This window comes from Schistosoma haematobium, chromosome 7, assembly GCF_000699445.3.
Source record: "Schistosoma haematobium chromosome 7, whole genome shotgun sequence".
Taxonomy (NCBI): Eukaryota; Metazoa; Platyhelminthes; class Trematoda; order Strigeidida; family Schistosomatidae; genus Schistosoma; species Schistosoma haematobium.
In genome coordinates, this window is record NC_067202.1 from 2,613,092 (window position 1) to 2,632,019 (window position 18,928).

An 18,928-nucleotide genomic window follows, 5' to 3' on the forward strand; every position below is an offset into this window, starting at 1 on the left:
TTTCATTTTGGTTAATTTTCTGCCACACAACAAAGCAGCCGAATATTTATTTAAAAAAAGCTTATCTGGGATTAGAAGGGATTGAGGTATGGCAATAACAGAAGCCGAATACCTGTAAGGTAATATTCTGTCAATTTCTACTGTTGGAATGGAAATTCATCAAACAGTCCTTGAGGCTCAAACACATACTGACTCAACATGTGACTAGACTAGCCAAGAAGGACGGTGATCCTAGACCCCGTCTAATGAAGATAACCTTCCCATCTTCCCACATGGCGGCTGCAGTTCTGGAAGCATTTCGTGCCAACAGACGTCGATTGCCACCTGGAATACACATGCACCCGGATAGGCCATACGAAGCTAGGACCAAGAACAAAGGCAAGTTGGAGCTGACCATTCCACTTGTGGACTGTCTAAATGATAAAAAAACGTGTAAAGGACAGGGCCTACCACCTCGGCAAACCTCATATAGGTGGGCTACCTGTCCACTCACATAAGGCTCATACAGAAAAACAGGACGAAACTCACGCGTTCCAAATTGAAAGCATAAACTGCTTATATATGAACGCCGCGAGTCTACCAAACAAACTGGATGAATTACGTGAACTTAGCAACGCTAATAAGGCCCATCTGATAGGAATATCTGAAACCTGGATATCTCCTCAGTTCTCGGACCAAGAGTTAGCATTACCTGGGATGACTTTGTTCCGCAACGACAGAAAAACAGGAATTGGGGGCGGAGTAGCCATATACATAAGTTCTTGCTTGGAGGTGCACCAAGTTCATAACCTCGAGTTTAACAGTCTTGAGGAATCCATATGGTGCTCTGTTAGATTGTCAAGTACTTCGAGGTGTCTAGTCGGAGTCATTTACAGGAAGCCAACTGCCGACATCGAGTACGATAGTCGTATGCTGGAAGGACTATCCCGCTCTACCCGTCTCGGTTTCACTCATATCCTGATTCTAGGGGACTTTAATCTCCCTAGAGTCAACTTCGCGGAACACACGTACACTGGAGGTGAAAACCCAACTGAAGCTCGGTTCTTCAACCTCATCGATGAGTTGGGCTTATATGAAAATGTGAGGTCGGCAACTCGTTGGAGAAACAGTCAGACACCATCGCGCTTAGACTGTGTATTCACAAACGAAGAATTCCTAGTTGACAACCTCTCAATCCTGGCTCCTCTGGGAAAGAGCGATCGTGCCGTCATAGCCTTCAGTTTTGTCATCAAAACTAAGCTAAGGTATCCCAACAATAATTTGCGTTGGAATTTTAAACGGCTGAATGTGCCAGCTCTACAGGACTATCTACAGGTGGTTTGGGATGTTCACCCTCAACTCGATGTGGACGGTCATTGGGACTTCTTACTGCACACGCTCTTATGTGCTACAAGCCATTCAGTTCCTCAAACGGTTCCAAAAAGCTGCAAGCCACCTACAGTAATCAAGAACCGTACCCTTCGCCTGCTAAGCCGCAAAAGGCACTGTTGGGCGGAATACAAACGAACTAATAACGATGAAGCGTATAGGCAATATAAACATATAAGGAACATATACACGAAGGCTATAAGAGAAGATGGGCTTCAGTACCAAACAAAGCTTATGGACAAATTTGCCTCTAGCCCTAGAAGCCTATTCTGATATGCGGCCTCTCTTCGTCAAGCTAAAACAGGAGTTTCTCAACTGCTAGGTCTTAACGGGCCGACCAACAACGATGGCGACGCCGCTAGCCTTCTGGCGGCACATTACTCTCAGAAATTTCAATCGGCCGACATCAACTTTACTGACGACAGTTTCATCTGCAATTCCACAGGACTTTCCGAAGTGGACCTAAGCGCTTACTTGGTGTTCCGGAAATTGCAGCACTTAAGACTAGATACTTCTCCTGGCCCGGATACGGTTCACCCTGCCATACTGAGGGAGGCAGCCTCAATCCTGGCAACGCCGCTTAGCGTGATGTTTTCACACTCGCTTAGCCGAGGCAAATTACCGGAAAATTGGAAGTTGGTTCACATCACACCAATTTTCAAAGGAGGTCGACTCAATGAACCTCCAAGTTATCGACCGGTGGCTCTTCTGTCATTACCTTCAAAACTCATGGAGTCCCTGATGTGCGACGGTTTAAACGACTATCTACTGTCCTTAAATTTCTTCTCACCCCAACAGTATGGTTTCAGGAAGGGTTACTCTTGTATAACCAACCTGCTGACTTCAGTGGACAGATGGACAAGCATCCTCGACCGCAAGGGAAAGGTTGATATCATTTACCTTGATTTCTCAAAAGCTTTTGATAAGGTTAACCACTTGTGTCTTATCAATAAGCTCAAACGACTAGGTATCAAACCACCTCTAATCGATTGGCTTACTTCATACCTAAAAAATCGACACTTTAAGGTTAGGGTTAATTTCACTTTATCTCAGGCTATGGAATGTCCTAGTGGGTTCCCCCAGGGCTCAGTGCTGGGGCCTCTTCTCTACTCGATCTACATAAACGATCTTCCTCAACAGGTAACGTCAGACTTATTACTTTTTGCCGACGACGTGAAAATTTGGAGAGAGATACGCAACCAAGACGATATACAGTTACTTCAGGAGGATCTGACTCGACTTCAAAGTTGGGCAGACGATAACGGACTTACCTTTAACACTTCAAAGTGTAAAGTAGTCCATCTGCGACATGTCGCAAACTACAGTTACAACTTAGGAAACTCCTCTCTAGTAGTATCTCAAGTCGAAAAAGATTTAGGAGTCCTGGTGCCCCATGATTTAAAGTCTTACGCTAACTGTGACAAAAATGCCTTCTGGGCAAACCTTGCACTGGTAACGTTGAAGCGCATTTTTGGACAGTTTGACGGACGAACTTTCCACACAATCTTCAATAGTTTCATCCGTCCACATTTAGAGTACGGAAACATAGTACTCCCCCCCTCACTCCAAAAGTACAAGGTCACTTTGGTGCGTATCCAACGGCGAGCCCCGAAATCAGTTCGAGGACTCAAATCTAAACCTTACGAAGAACGCCTCCATTCACTTAACCTTTACCCATTAGAGTATAGGCGTCTTAGAGGTGATCTATTAATGGCTTATAGTATTCTCAACACTTGTGGACATCCTCTTAAACACCTACTTAAGCTTAGTTCAAATAATAACTTAAGGGGTAACACCTAGAAACTGGAGACACAACATAGCAAAACGGAATGTAGACATAACTTCTACTCCCTAAGAGTTGTCAAAAGCTGGAATTCGCTGCCGGCCGAGCTAGTCCAAGCGACTTCTCAGGAGTCCTTCAAGAGGCAACTTGACCTATCCTTAAGGACCAAGGACAGCATCACACTGTGATTTACCAATTTCTTTTCCTCTTTTATTGTTAACATACCTAGGTTCCTGCCTGGAGGATTTGGTGATCCCCTGCTACTAGACACGGAAGCTTGTTAAGCGCAAGCTTCTTCTATTCCGTCCACAACCATTTGATCCATTTGGACAAGTGAACATGTCGCGGCATATTGTAAATTTGACCTTGTCGGTTCGGTTGACCTGCTTGATTATTTTGTCGTATTCAACGAGTCAACATAATGTCTGTCCCTCCCCCACCACCTCCTCCTCAGATTAAATCTATCAGGCCACCACCAAAACAGGCCTGCGACTCTTCGGGTCCGGCGTTTTTGGCTGATATTAGGGCCGGCCGAACTCTTAGAAAAGTTCCAGATTCTGAAAAGAAGGATAGGAGTGCTCCTCTTGGGTCGAAACCAACAGGTTAGCTCATACTTTTTTGGATTGTAGTATCATCTGTACATAGATTCGATTTAATCTGTAAATGATTCACAAAATCGCTGTAAACAAATGAGTAATGACCGCCTTAAGGTGGTCACTTCTAGTGACTTTAAAACAGTAGTTATGCTTGCCTTATCGCTTCACACATTGAGAATACGTATTCGAATCAACATGCAAGAAACTCATGTAGTATATGTGTAGTCAACATTTTCGTTGGGCTATCCGGGTGACGAAAGTAAGGTGAAACCAAATTCTGATCACAGGCCGTAGTAAAGTTTCAGGAAGTTTCTGATGGTCCCTCATTTTTCGCATAGTTGGCGTTATATCTTACTGTTTAGCTTAACACAAGTGTAACCTGAGAATCTTTTATGGTCTATTACACAAAGTTTCAAAATATCTGGAGTAAGATTTAAGGGTCGTAGATATAATGTTCTGCAACGTTGTAGGTTGGTGCTTGCCGCACAAATAGTTAAAATTGAAATGAATACCCCTGACATATTGACGAGAAGCAGTTAGACAATATTTGAAAGTGTCTTGCGTATGACCTCAAATATCTGCCTCTATAGGTGATGTTTGTTGGCTTAGAAGCTGGAAAAAGGCGTGGGGCGGTTGAATCATCACGTTGCATCAGTTCACAAAGTTATTGACAGTTAATATGAGCCACGTTGGTAGATATAGATTACCTGGTCATCAATCACGTGATAACGAGGATCAGTGGTTGAAAGTTTCGGATGATGTAACTTATAATCGTTCACAAGAGCTCATATCCACTCTCTATATTCTTTTCAATCTTGAGTTCCAACATTCTTTCTAATGTATATCTTTTCATTTTGTCTTCCCGAACCATATTCTCAACGTTTAGTCTTTATCATTATTTTTGCTGCTACATCATTTCGATCTCTTGCTATTTTTTGTTGGTTTCATCTTGTTATGCTAATGTCGTACGGCAGCGGGTTAACCCATGTCCGTACCACGCTCTACTTTGATGATAATTAATTGGAGACTGAAAGCTAATAAAGACGTTGAATAAGACTGAGTGTTGTTTAAGTCTTGTGATATACAGTGCTTCAGATTCATTTATCCTCGAGTTTCCTTTAAATTATAAGTGTTCTAAGTCTCTACACCCCCCTTTCTCTAGTCTCATCTACTCATGAATTATGTTATTTTATATTTCCTTGACCATTACCTTTGGTATGATTACTTTTCCGTTTTTACCCAGATAATTCTGTCTTGTTTTCAAATAAAGTGTGGTAATGTTTACCGATATAAATTCTTGCCATTTTTAGTGTCCTTATTAACTGATTAACCATCTTTCCAGATGGTAAATAACCAGTTTGAGATTTGACGTTTTTTCGTGAATTTCACTTAACGTGACTAGCTAATTCCGTGATGAATTGAACAAATTCTAAAGTTTTCATATCATTAATTCACAGAAGTTTAAAACATGTGGCTAAAAGTGTAGTTTCACATATCTTTGAGGAAATCTATGAGAGCTTTGGGATCACTCAACGGTTAATCCTTATGTTCTAATCGATCTTAATTCCCTCAAGTCAGCTGAGTAGTATTGTTTGCTTTCACTCAAGAAGCATGATTTCGAGCCTGGTGGATCATTTTGTACATATTTGGCGATTTGGTCGTGTTGCGTATATTATCATAAGAATTACTGATAAAAAAATATAGAAACTAAATTTCACATCACAGAATTTTCCTTATCGTCTTAAAACCACCTACCAATTGTTATTAAAGATATTTCACTTGGTTAGATGTCTAGTTGGAATTGTTTTTGTGGTATTTTTGTGTTTGTAGGCGCTCGTATTTACAATTTAGATCGACAAAATATTATTTATTTATTTATTTCAACACAGATAATGGTACAAGGAGGCACTAAATACATATGCGCCACACAAATCTCATTTGATATGTGTGAGGGCTGTGATATTGCCCGGGTGCCCAAACTGAAGCAGGTCGACAAAATATTAATCCACATCACCCAAAGGAAAACCTTTTACATTGTTGCCACACTATGAATTAAAAATCTATACACAATTCGCTACTATTTCAGCATTATTTTAAGGATCTCTGTGCTAATGTGGTATGGCAACTCGAACTGATGTACGTACGTACGAAGTTCCACGTTATTACTGAGTGACTATTTTAAGGAAGGGGCTCAAAATTATTTGCGGAATACTAACTTCCTAGTATTTCTGTATTTCACACTAGCTAGTGGCCATTAAGGTACGGTTTTCAACCTTTATATAGGACACAAGCCAACTATAGATCTTAAGAGCATTTTACATTTAGTAGTCTTATTTACAAGTAGTTTGCGTCCAACTGCTTGGATTGTAATGGCACATGGTCGTACATGCGTGCATCAGTTTTCTTGGAGTCTACATCCCTTATTGTTAACGCTTAATAAATCTTGGTAATTATTAATATACACGTTTATTGATATTCACTTTTAGTTCGTTGTTTCTTTTCGAAATATATATTTGTACAAATTCTTATTGGAAATATATTTTTCTGCTTTTACCGCTTCTGTTACTTATTATTTGTTTATCAAGATCAAAATAATGAAGACAGTGCTTCAGGTCTACCAGCACCTGCTAGTGGAAATCTCCCACCTGTTGGTCTTTCAAATATTTTTGCAAATGGTGTACCAAAATTGAAATCTGTTAGTTCGGCAGATGTTGGGCGTAATAATACGGTGCAGAATTTATCCACAAAACCATCTAGTTATGGGCACGTGAAAAGTCCTGCGCCTCCCCCTCCCCCTCCCTTATCTCCGTCTACTGCAGCGTCTGTAGCTCAGAATAACTACTCGTTGTCAACTACTCCTTATACGCTTTATCAACATTCGGCTCCAACGGCAAATAATAATGCTACAGTAAGCAAGACTTCTTCATTCATTTAGTTTTACGCTGTAAACCTCTTATTGTTATAATATGGATGACTTTAGAAATATTCGGTCATTTTTCCTGTTTGTTGACTTGTAGTGTAATTAAAACTTAATACATGCGATTATATATTATGTTAAGTAAAGTACCAAACTAGTCTGAGATTGAACTTTTTTCTAGTTATTAAAGTAGCTGAATAGTGTCTTTAGATAGTTAGCAGTAAAGTGGAATGAATTTTACGAGAGTTATAAGGTTCGCTAACTTATCAGATATATGGTAATGTTTTATGATTATTTCGTATTCTTATGCTTTAAATCACAAACTGATCTTAGTTGGGCCACTGCTAAAAGCTTGGAAACACTGAACGGTCGTTTCGTCTTAGTGTGGGACTCGCCAGCGTCCTGAAGGTTAAGCATCCTCGTGTGAGACCGAGCGTCCTGGGTTAGATTCCCGGGTGCGAGGTCGTCAATGGGCACTGCTGCAACGTCTCATAATAAGACTAAACAGTCATCCAGTGCTCCCTGGTTTTTAGTGATTGTATGACTAAGATTAGTTCGTGATTTAAACTATGAAAATTCCACAACCTCCACAAAATCCTATGCTGATATTTCATGTTTATAATTTATCTGAGTGGGGTATTTAAGCGTGTTGGTGAGTTTTCATCTAATTGGTTTGTCACATTAGCTCCAACAAAACGCAACGTAATCACTTCAAACATCCAAAGGAATTACGACCCTAATCATTAATAGGTTTACTAACCGTTATCGCTTTGGGTCTTCGAGACGTACATACTCCTCCCTCCTCTTGCCGTGTACTGCACAACGGTGATTGGGATAGTATTATTATCGGGGAAATTTTTTGGTTAACAAATGAGGACATGATATTGACCTGCGAAGTGATTGACTGATGGGCTGAACCACATTTATAATTTCAAGTCTACTTGAGATCCACAGGACAGTCCTAATAAGTGGTTAGTAAGGTTAAGTGACGATTCAAAATGGTCTCGATGGGTTGAGTTTATTTAAATATATCACATGTCATATCAGGGTCAAATGGTAGGTTGGAAATCGTAGGCAGGATACACTGTTGTAGGATGTGTTGATTACTCCTCTAGTAAAGTTCTCAACCTATATGTTCTCGTCAGGGTTGAAGGAAAATATGTATATTTACTCATAATTCATGTACATTTTATTCAGGTTGCCAACCACTGCCCCTTAGTTATTTCTAGTTCCCTTACGTGGCAGATTTGATAAATCGTATAAGAGGCGCGTGTATATGTACCCAAATTAGACAACCGTGAAACGTTACGGATCACAATGTGGTAAATGTTTACGTTCTTGACTTTCTTCTTCGAAATTCCGAGCTTAGCATCATTTCATACTTTAAAATGTTTCTGACACTATTTTACATCATCTATGTTTTTCATTCTGTTAATTTTCTGTTTCACTGCACACTGACTTGTGAGGTATGACACAAATAACTGATACAAACATTTGTGCTAGGTCCCACATTAGTGATGACTGACAGTAGGAAATCAGTAGAGTAGTTTGATAGTTGTAACGGTCATGTAAAATAGTTTAGATGCTATTTGTGCTGGCCGGTTCACTTTAGCATGTACGTGGAGATCATTCTCAAGGGTCTTTTTTGAATGGTGTGGGGTAAACCGAATAAACTGAAATGTGAACATGAGCCAAGCAAATTGAATGGTTTATGTAGTGTACACATCATAAACCAATTAGATCGATTGTCATTTTCCGTTTGTCTTTCGCAGCTGCTACCTTGATGTGGTGGTCGAGGATACATATCATAGTGAGCTAATCTATTTAGATTGGCTGGAACATTCGTTCCTTTAGGTCCTACCATGCCATGCAGGTTGGTTGGATAGTGGTTAGACTAAAAGCAGCAAACTCATGCCCCGAGAGCGAAGTTTTGTTACTGACTGTATAGCAGTGTAACGGCCAAACAAACAACATCTACTATATAGCCTTCTCACAATAGAAAGAAGGGGTTAGGAAATGTTGGTCATAAAAATGTTGCACTTTGCCTTGACTCACAGATTTATTTCTCCGATAGTGAGGGCCTAAACCAATGGAGCTGACTCATCCAGAACTACTAAAAGAAGACAGTGTGTGACCGCCCTTAAACAGTAATCCTTTTGGCTCTGGAGTAATGCTCCTAAGTCGCTAACACCAATATTAACCCGGTTTACTTTCTAGGTTCATTTATAAGAGATATTCATTCAGTATGGGCACCGGGGAAGTAATAATCGCCCTCATACCTCCAACAGCAAATACGATCACCTTGTTCATAATCAAACCCTATCTCCTTGTCACCTATATCCCACATCATCATAACGAAAAAGGGAATTAACAAATTAAGAAAAAGAGACGAAATAATTGTAATTGCTATGGTAGGCTCATCGTGATGAATACAGTTAAAGAACGAATAAATAAGGTTGATAAATGGAAAGTTAGAAATGATACTTAACCCCAATATTTGTAGAAAGATACAGAAAATGAAATGTAATTATTCCACTGTGCAACCGAGGTTTCCCCATTTAACTTAAATTGCATACTTTTTGATATGTTTTGTCCCATCAGCCAATGAATTCCGTAAACTGATTTTGAGATGATGGAGAAGATTTGTAGCTCAGGTGGATGATTTTGGTCGAGTTTTGTTCTCTGAGCTGGATGGTTTGGTCGCGGAGCTTTCGTCGTTCTTCTGAACGACATCATCAGCACAAACTTCAGATAGAAGTGAAGTGTTCGAATCTCTCCATATGCGTTTCACAGCTTGTTCTGTACACCTCGACGTTGATTGGTTCTTACTGAAGTTTGTGCTGATAATCTCGTTCAGAAGAACGATGAAAGCTCCGCAACTAAACCATCCAGCTCAGAGAACAAAACTCCATCAAAAAGTAAACTGATTTGTTGTCTTGACTTGTATGTCTGTAGATATTTCGTTGCATGCCATAATATACCATCTAATGTTGCATATCAGACATTGCTTGCTACTTCATTTAATTATTCGCTAGAATATTTTTATTACTTCAATTATTGGTGCTTTTCCAAGTTATGGTTACATTTTTAAAACAAACTTTTCATTCAAAAATGAAGTGAACTAATTTCTCACAATAAAACTATGCAATAAAAAAATACACGAGAGAAGAAAACAAAAACAGTAAACCTAAAAGCAAATGTCAAACTGTGCTAGGGTTTACAGTCTTTGAATGCTGCGTCACATTGAACAATAACAAAATTCAGTAGATTAATTAGGTCATTTAAATGTAAATACAACTAGACTTAGGAACAGATGACATTTATGTAAATCTATTGTACTTTAAAATGAGTCTTCGTCTGCATAACTGTATGTATGAACATGAATTCCTACATGTTATTCAGATAATATTTACTTTTAATTAATATTATATCATGACTTATCACTGAATTAGTGATCGATCGTCTCATTACCTCTTGAACTAATTAAAGCTAGACATGTAAATCATTCTATATCAACTCAACTGTCTAGATGGTGACACGCTCACTATAAAACCTACAAGTCTTACGTTCGACCCCTGATATAGTTTCAGGTTCACACTACTCAGTAATAATCCCATACTAGAACTAGGCAGCTGTTTAATACTCAATGACTTTCGGTGACACTCTTCATCTGAAATCAATCTGTAACAGATACAACGTACAAATTAAAATTCATCTTCACGAGACCTTTCAACCAAAATTGATATGTTTTTTTGTACTAGGGTATCATTACAAGGCTTTTGTCATACTTCTCCAGATAATCAGTTCATTTGAATTTCTGATTGTAATAGTAGTTCCTGCTGGTCAATGGAAGGTGTCTTTTTGGTTATTTTAAGAAGTAATTATTATTTATTATCCTACTTTTGCAATTGTAGTTTAGTGTTTTGTGTATTCGATTTCTGATGTGGATAATATTTTACTCAATAAACCTATCTAATTACCCCCCTCTTCGGTTTCCAAATATTTACATGGTTGCTGGATTCAACGTCTTGGTGCTCGAACACCCTGTTTTTTTATGGGATGTGTGTGAACAGTTTGCTTCACCTTTCAAAATGTTTATTATCATCATTTCTAGGCAGAATACATATATTCACTTTTCTTAATCTACTCCTGTCAAACTAACTAACAATTTCATTAATAATTATCATAACAATAGCCATATATATATATAGTTTAAGGAATATATACTCGTGTGGTTTTTATTCCTCACTGTCTAACTAATGATAGTTTATATTAAATTGCGGTACGCTTTATTACCTAAGTAACTTAGTTTGATTGCACAAGATATATGTTTACATCTTTTCGCTCTCCCTAATAACTATGCACTGTTGTTTTTTGGATACATCTAAATTCACTTGCGCTTAGTGTGTGTGTATGTGTATACTTATTCAGCCAATTTATCTGTCTACATTTGTGTGTGAAGGCCGTTCGTAATGGATCATCAGTACCAGCACCGGCAGCGGCTCCTCCGCCCCCAACTCCTGCCAGACCGTCGATTTCAAAGAGCAATTCTAATTCTTCGTCTCACAATAATAATAATAGTTATCCTAGGTACAGTTTTTATAAAAAACCATCTGAAGATAATCAACCAACACCACCTGTTGTTCCAAGTTCACCTGTACAAGTTATAATGCTTTCTTCAATACCAGCATCATCAACATCGTCAGCATCACCCTCATCACAACCAACACGAGTAACTCCTCTTCAGTTAGGAAGTGCAGCTAATGTACATGAAAATAACATTAATGTTAGTAATAGTAATAATACTGTTAATAATCTGAATGGTACTACTACTACTACTATACCTCCACCTCCATCTGGACGTTCTCCACGACGGAAACAAAGTAGTTCAAATCGATATCAGGTAGGTAGTTGTGTGCATAAATCTATCTGTCTATACGGTTTTTTTTCCTTTTAGTTACAAACCTTTTTTTTTAAAATCGTTTTTAACAGGATAAAATTTCATAACTTATGTCGATATATATATATATATGTTTCACTTCGTCGTTGTTGATTCCGCTTCTTTCTTCACTTATTGTATTGTATACTTGATTGTTTGTTGAAAAAACAACATTCCATTTTATTGGTGTTCACGATTTACACATTTTTGTTGTTGTTGTTAAATATTACGGCTTTACTTACAAACAACAGTACAGTTTTGATTTGTGTGATTTCTTTCCTTTTGCAGTGTGCATTTAATGCAGTTCATTAACCGATAACGAATAATATTAAATTTTTGACTGATATTTCAATTGACAAGTTGACGTGCATCTGATGTTTCTGTTTTGTTTTATTCCGACATAAAGCGCGCCGGCTCAACAAACTCAGATGTAAATGGTATACCTGTTGGTCAATCAACTAAAGTGATACGTATTTCATCAAATATTAATGGAAGCTTAACTGATTTGCCATGTGCACCATCTAATATAAATCCATATTTACCTTCATCTGTGTATGATATGAACAATTATACAATGAATTCACGTGCACATCCAACACCACCGCCTCCACCACCACCACTTCAACAACCATCATTATCTTCAATGGACAATTACAATTATGATAATAATATCACTAGTCTTGTTCGTCATTTTGAAAGTCGTTTTACTTTTCCTGATATTGGAAGTGTTCCTGTTCCAAAATCATATCATGGTCCTAAAACTTATCGTGTTGGTAGTATTAATAGTAGTATGAATAACAGTAATAACATCAACGACAATTACCGTAATCAAGGTAAGCTTATTTATGTGATTAGATTTCCCTTAATGGTTAACTTAACTATATTCAATTGACTCATGATCTCAACTGTTAAAATTACTATAATATCCACAAAACCCTCCTGATATTAATCAACATATGCTCACTAGTGACTGGCTTCAAGAGGTATTTCGTGGAGTTCTATTGAGAAGCCGTGACCAGTGGGGTTCAACCGGGTCAATTGCGAGATAGTAACTCACTAAAAACAATGGTGGATGTGTTTCTCAATTTCGTGGATTAGTTGAGGCTAGACATTAACACCGTTGGATGCCGGCTTAGTGGTCTAATGGTTAAGCGTTCGCGCGCAAGACCGAAGGCCTTGGGTTCGAATCCCGCCATCAGGATCGTGGAGTCTCATACTAGGACGAAACGTCCGTCCAGTGCTTCCAGATTTTCCATCGTGGTCTGACATCAATTGATTCATGGTCTCAATCAAAAAAAGGAATTCTTTCAGTTAAAGAAGTCCCTCCTACTTTTATGAAAAAACGTCAGGTAAAATTACTGTACGATCACGACTAACTTCTATTCTAAGCTTGATAACGTCTCAAGTCACCTTGTAACACTATGTCTAAAACCCCAACTAGGGTATCGTGAAGGGCTGATAGATGACAGTTCTGTACAGTTTTCTTTCATATCATGGTACCATGTCATAAACTGACCATCTCACTGCTTTCTCCAACCAGTCCCAGGGTTGGCGGCTAATACACGATATGGAATTCACTGGGACGACATTTTAAGCACACGTTCAAATAACAGAAACTTGTTTTTCAGGATAGTGACACTAATCAAATTGTCGTCACTGTACCCCAGCACACATTAACGAAATTCTACATCACTGACATGGTATTGTTACTGAATGTCAGCAATCCTTCAGAGACGACGATGATCAAATACAAAGAGTTGTCTGAATCGTCGACTCGGAGAGGCTAGACTTCTTGATCAATAGGAAACTGACGTGATTTAGGTTTCATGGTAGGCGGCAATCGTCAACAAGTTTGTGTGTTTAGTAACAATGAAGAAACCGATACTCCACATTGTAGAATTCAAACTCACAACATTAAATGTCACAATAAAAATGGATGTTCAAGTTGTTTGTCTCAGGTTGTAAATAAGTAACTTGTTTAATAAACCTAAAATTCAGCAATAAAATGAGGCACACAAAATAATGTGAAGGAAAAAATGAGGGTGGGGGAATATAATGAAGAAAAGAGTGATGGAACAACAATAGTGTGTATTAGATGATACAGTTCAGTTAACGACATAATCAAATTAATTGAGTTACTCTGCGTTTTACAAAGAGTGTAAAAAAGAATTTCATCAGAACTCATCAAATGATTCTATTTTGAGTCATGTATATTAACGTTTTAAGTCACTGAGTCATACTATCTTTAGAACCCAATCTTAGGAGTTGTAGTAGATCAACAGATGTCAGTCCTATATATCTATCCTTCATAACAGTTTCAAGTTATCAACTGATCACCTGGTCCCTAAATGCCCTGGTATGACTGAGGGTGGGGAAAGTCAGCTCTCCCTCTCGAAATGCTCTCACATGGCCACGTGCATACAACCACTGCCAGGGAAGTTTTACTCACTGCCTTCTTGTGGCGGGGGTGTTGTTTACAAAATTTAGAGGATGAAAAGCGAACGTTCGACGCTTTAATGGGGTTAGTGGACACGGAGAGTCCACCTAGGGTAGTTGGAAAACTGTGATTCCAAACTAATGGTGCACATGGGCTCCAGTATCCTGAAGGAACAAATGGCGTATGAACCAATTGTTGGTCACCGACCACAATGGGACTGCATCTCCTTACGTTTCTCCACTGTCTTGTAGATCAGACCTTTAAGTTGAAGGTTCCGAGTGTGGCCCCCTAAGAAAACCATCTACTTCGGTTGGACTGTTTTCATATAATTTTCAATGTATAATTAATTCCCTATGTTGATTTTTATATATTTCTCTCTCTGTCTCTCTTCAATTATAGTGCCTTATCGAGTGGCTCCTGCAGCACCAAGAAATTACTAAAAACTCTTCTTTGACTTGAATCAATTTTTATGTTTTTTTTTAAAATCTTTCAAATTCGATTGACAACAAATAAATGGCAAAAATATTTACCTGTATTTGGTGTGTTCCCTTGCCGATTTCAATACTACTAAGAATAGTAGTATATATATATATATATATATATATATATATATATATATAGTGATTCATAAAAGAAAACCATTCATACAAATTACAAATTGTGATTAATTCTAATTTCCCTTGACTGACTTCTCCTCTTTTTCTGTACTGTTCATTTTATTTTCTTAATTGAGGTTGCTTTTTTTGAGAGACAGAGAGAGACAAATTGTTTCTATCCTTCTGCTTTTTCTTTTACAATACTACATTTTCCATGCTTCAAAACAGCGTATTGTACACAAGTACTACTGGCGTCCGTACATATATATATATATATGTGCGGTACATCTTGTGTACTTTTAGTACCAGTAATAATAATAATAATAATAATAATAATATTGGCAGTCTCAATAGTATCCCCTTTCCATTTATTTACTAATCCTATATCTTCATCATTTAGTTCAAGTTGTATCTGTTTGAGAAAAAACAAACAAACAAACAAACTATAAACAGAATAGTCTGTGATCTAGAAGAGTAATTCTTCACTTATTCAAGTATATTCTCATATATACACATATATACGCCATATATAGATAGATAGATAGATAGATGTAATGATTGACATCACGGAAACGTCTTCCATTCTATCCCATCAGAAACTTGTCATACAATCTGTGTTTCAATTGTTGTTGACTTGTTTTCCTTTTTTATAAAAGACTTCTTGTTTTACACTTCTTATTGCTATCATTATTTTATTACGTAATATGTATTGTTTCATGTAATATTCATTGAGAAAAAGGTACAAACGACTACCAGTGTTGTGTTCATGAGGATCAGTATCCAGAAGACCACGACGATTCATAAGAAATAATAATAATAATAATAATAATAATAATAATAATAATAATAATATTTTCTTTCTTGTTTTTTATGTCTTTTGTTTTTCGTTTTGGCTTTTAAATTAGTCTTTTTTTGAAAAAATTGCCAGCTTAGTTTAGTTTTGTTATTGCATTTAGTTTTCTTTTTTTTCTTGTGTGGGGAGATGAAGTGTGGGTTAGGATGTGAAGGAAAATTGGAAGAATTTACACTTGTGTTCTATTCTGTTCCTTCGCCTCACACATCATTCCCAAGTTGTTTCACATACTTGAATGATGAGTATGCATGGAATGTTGTTTGAGTCTTTAGTTTTATGGTGTAAATCACAGAGAGGAAACATTGGATAGATTTTTCATCCTAGAATAGGAACTATTCAACAACTGACTAGTTTCGAAATGTAAATTCCAGAGTTCTGATAGGAAACTGTAACCAGTGGAGTTCAACTATGCCTGGTGTGAGGCAGTGAACCACCAATGATATTGGAAAATTGTTGGATCTGTTGCAGTTGCAAATGTAAACTAATATATGCTGATTCACTGGTTTAAAGATTAAGTGTCCATCGACAAACCCATGAGTCCCGTGTCCGAACCCTGGTCTTTTTGTGTTTGAGCACCACTGAGGGGTTCCAAACTGGGACGAAATAACTGTCCAATGCTTGCTGGTTTTCAATCGTTGTTTTACTATGGTTGCTTTGTGTTATAAACCAAAAAAAAAACAATCTCTTCATGCGAATAAAATCAATCAACTATGAAACATACTATCAGGATTACTCTTTTTATCTAGCCTTCACATAAGTTAAAGCTTTGTGGCTAACTTTCTAGTGCACTAGCATTGTACACAATCGCTTAAATGGAGCTCATGTTGAACTTTTGTGTTTTGGTTCACTTGGAGAATTAAATAGCTTTTAGTTGGCAATTCATTTTTTTGTAAATGGTCACCAAAAATTTTGCTACCCTTGTTTAAGCTAGATGTTCTAATTGCTCAGCCTTCGTTGTTTCGGTGAATATCATTTGTGTCTTACTTCATGTAGTGATTTTTTATCACTTAACAGAAGAGTTTTGTCTCTTGATCTTGTCTCAGCTGAATATGAAAATGATCAAACAATGAGTAGATAAATAAATGACCAGTTCGTAGGTTCTGTTTGTCAGGGACTGATCTTTGTTAGGTCACCCACAGGGAATGAGATGTGATTCGTAGGGTTCAAACATTTCGGGAGTGAAACAGTGGTCACTATCGTCACTAGATAGACGTTGCACTATATCTCACATTGAGGAAAGTCGAAATCATACCATTAAAAGCTGGTTCAATGTTTATTGTGATTAAACATTCAATTTAAGACCTGAAGGTCCTCAGTTGGATTCCTGATGGGATCATAGTTGTACAATTCTGTGGACTATCATTCCAAGGCGAAACAGCTATATAAAGCTTCCTGTTTTGCAATGGTATCTCAATTAAGAGCAATCTGCTCCGAAAACAACCTATGAATTCAATCTTTACAAAACGTAATAAACTAGCTTTTTTATTCAGATTCTTTGTTTCGATAACAATTAGACTCATTAAATTCAATCACACTAGTTACTTTATCTAAATATAATGACTTATTGTGATAAGAGAATTATCTTCAGTTTATCTTATGTCAAACAGGAATAATCATGTATGAACCATAATAGGATTAATGGAGTGTTTTAGAATAATCGATTTGTAGATGACCCTCATAATTACTCTCGGAAAGAATTAGTTTTATCAAACAAAAGTTACATACATTGTTCAAGGTTCATTAGTGGTATAAAATGAGTATTCATAACTGTATCTTTCCCCAGGCTTTATATTGCATAGTTTCATTTTACCAAACGGAAACCGTACTGTCAAAGTTATAAATAAGATCCTTATTTAGGGTTTTAAAAGTACTGGATACAGCCATTTTCAAGCAGAGTTGGATAATGGTTGGCAGTTGAGTCTGGTACGTGCAATTCTTCCTATTTGAGGCTCGTCAGCCGGATGTTTATCCGCCCGTGTCCATGTTCTTTTTGGGACTCGAACCCAGTGTTCTACTTTGAACGTCTAGCACACTGTCTACTTAGTCTTCGAGTTCAAATAGCCACTAGCTTGTGTAACATTATATACAATGTTTAGGGGGTAACAAATAATCTAATTGGTTAGAAAAAAACCTGATTAAAGAGTGGCACACCCTCTATCGTTCCTTGGTCTGATGACAAAAAGTTGCGTGATACTGGCCTTAGACAATTGTCTCTTGGGCTCTGTGATCATGTTATACTATTGATGAAACTAGCAATACTAATACTGTTTTTTATTCATATCCGCCAAGAAAAAGCATTTTCTTCGGTTTAATTCAAAACGTTTGGAAAGATCAATGAACTTCTACTGAATTGATAACTGCTTTGAAACTCATCCCAGCAGTCTCTGAAGACAATAAAGAAGTGGTAACATGTCGGTGTCAACTGCGTGCCTCTCACGATACTCAACATATTTTTGTTTATAATCAAACCTCTAGTATTTCTTTTCCAGACTAGATAAGCAATTCTTATCTTGTTACGCAAGGAGTACAAAAAGTGCATTTTGTTGACTAGACAATCAATTGATTACTGAGTGGAAACCAATTTCATTTCCGTATGATCCTTTAGTTTTCGAATTTTATCGACCGAGTTTCAACGTAGCCACTAGTCTCAGTGACTTGACATCGTGTGCGCCATATTGACATATTGGGTGGTTAGATATGGTTGACAGAATATCCTAAACTTAGGTTCCATGCTATTTGGCACTTGTCATTAGCTTCACAGTCTATATTGCGGATTCGAATCCACTAGAGAGCATCATCTCCCTTACTGATGAGTACCAAACAGGGCGAAAGCTAGCTTCACGGCTTCCTATCGACCACCCTCAACCATCTATCATAGAAGAGTATCCATAGTTCTTTCTAACCCGAGTTTGTGTATATAACCTGAGCAACCATATTGTAATTGGCAGAGTTAAGTTTTAAATCGTTATAAAACACTGATATTTCGTCTGATTTATAATAATAAAACTATTATCTATTTATGTAAATGTTTAATTATAACTCATCAATTTGCAGGTATACTCATACACGTAATGGATTCACAAATAAGAATAGCAAATAACAGTGAGACTATAATCTATGGACGACTCTTGAGTGATGCTAAAGTGACCTTGAGAGTGTTCACCTAATAACCAGGACCAAATGAAGGTTATAAACCATCATGAAGAATTAGAATTATGATTTACAATTGATGGTTAAGGTTAGGAATTAGATTTGAAGTTTTCATCACGAACTGACAACAGTTGAAATGCCAAAACGCTATTTAACCAAATGGATGAATGAATTTCGCACCAAAATTCATGACCTGTTATCTTATACCTGGTTGGTTTGTTCATGAATTATAATTTCGCCATGATCACATGTGATCATTTGATCAAATTGAATAAATATATTTCAATAG

At 37.4% G+C, this 18,928-nt stretch overlaps 1 protein-coding gene across 2 annotated transcripts; it reads left to right on the forward strand.

Moving 5' to 3' along the window:
* Positions 1-3,297: 3,297 nt before the first annotated feature.
* Positions 3,298-18,008, forward strand: WIPF3 (WAS WASL interacting protein, member 3; the record flags this gene model as incomplete). 2 transcript variants are annotated; one of them, XM_012945854.3, is made up of 5 exons in its annotated part: positions 3,573-3,753; positions 6,333-6,655; positions 11,127-11,567; positions 12,010-12,436; positions 14,440-18,008. In XM_012945854.3, the coding sequence occupies 5 exons, from the start codon at positions 3,573-3,575 to the stop codon at positions 14,478-14,480; spliced, it is 1,413 nt and encodes a 470-aa protein (XP_012801308.1). In that variant the 3' UTR covers positions 14,481-18,008. The 2 variants fall into 2 exon arrangements, with proteins under 2 accessions (XP_051064221.1, XP_012801308.1); XM_051217798.1 differs by having other exon boundaries at positions 3,298-3,753; positions 6,333-18,008.
* Between the last annotated feature and the right edge of the window lie 920 nt (positions 18,009-18,928).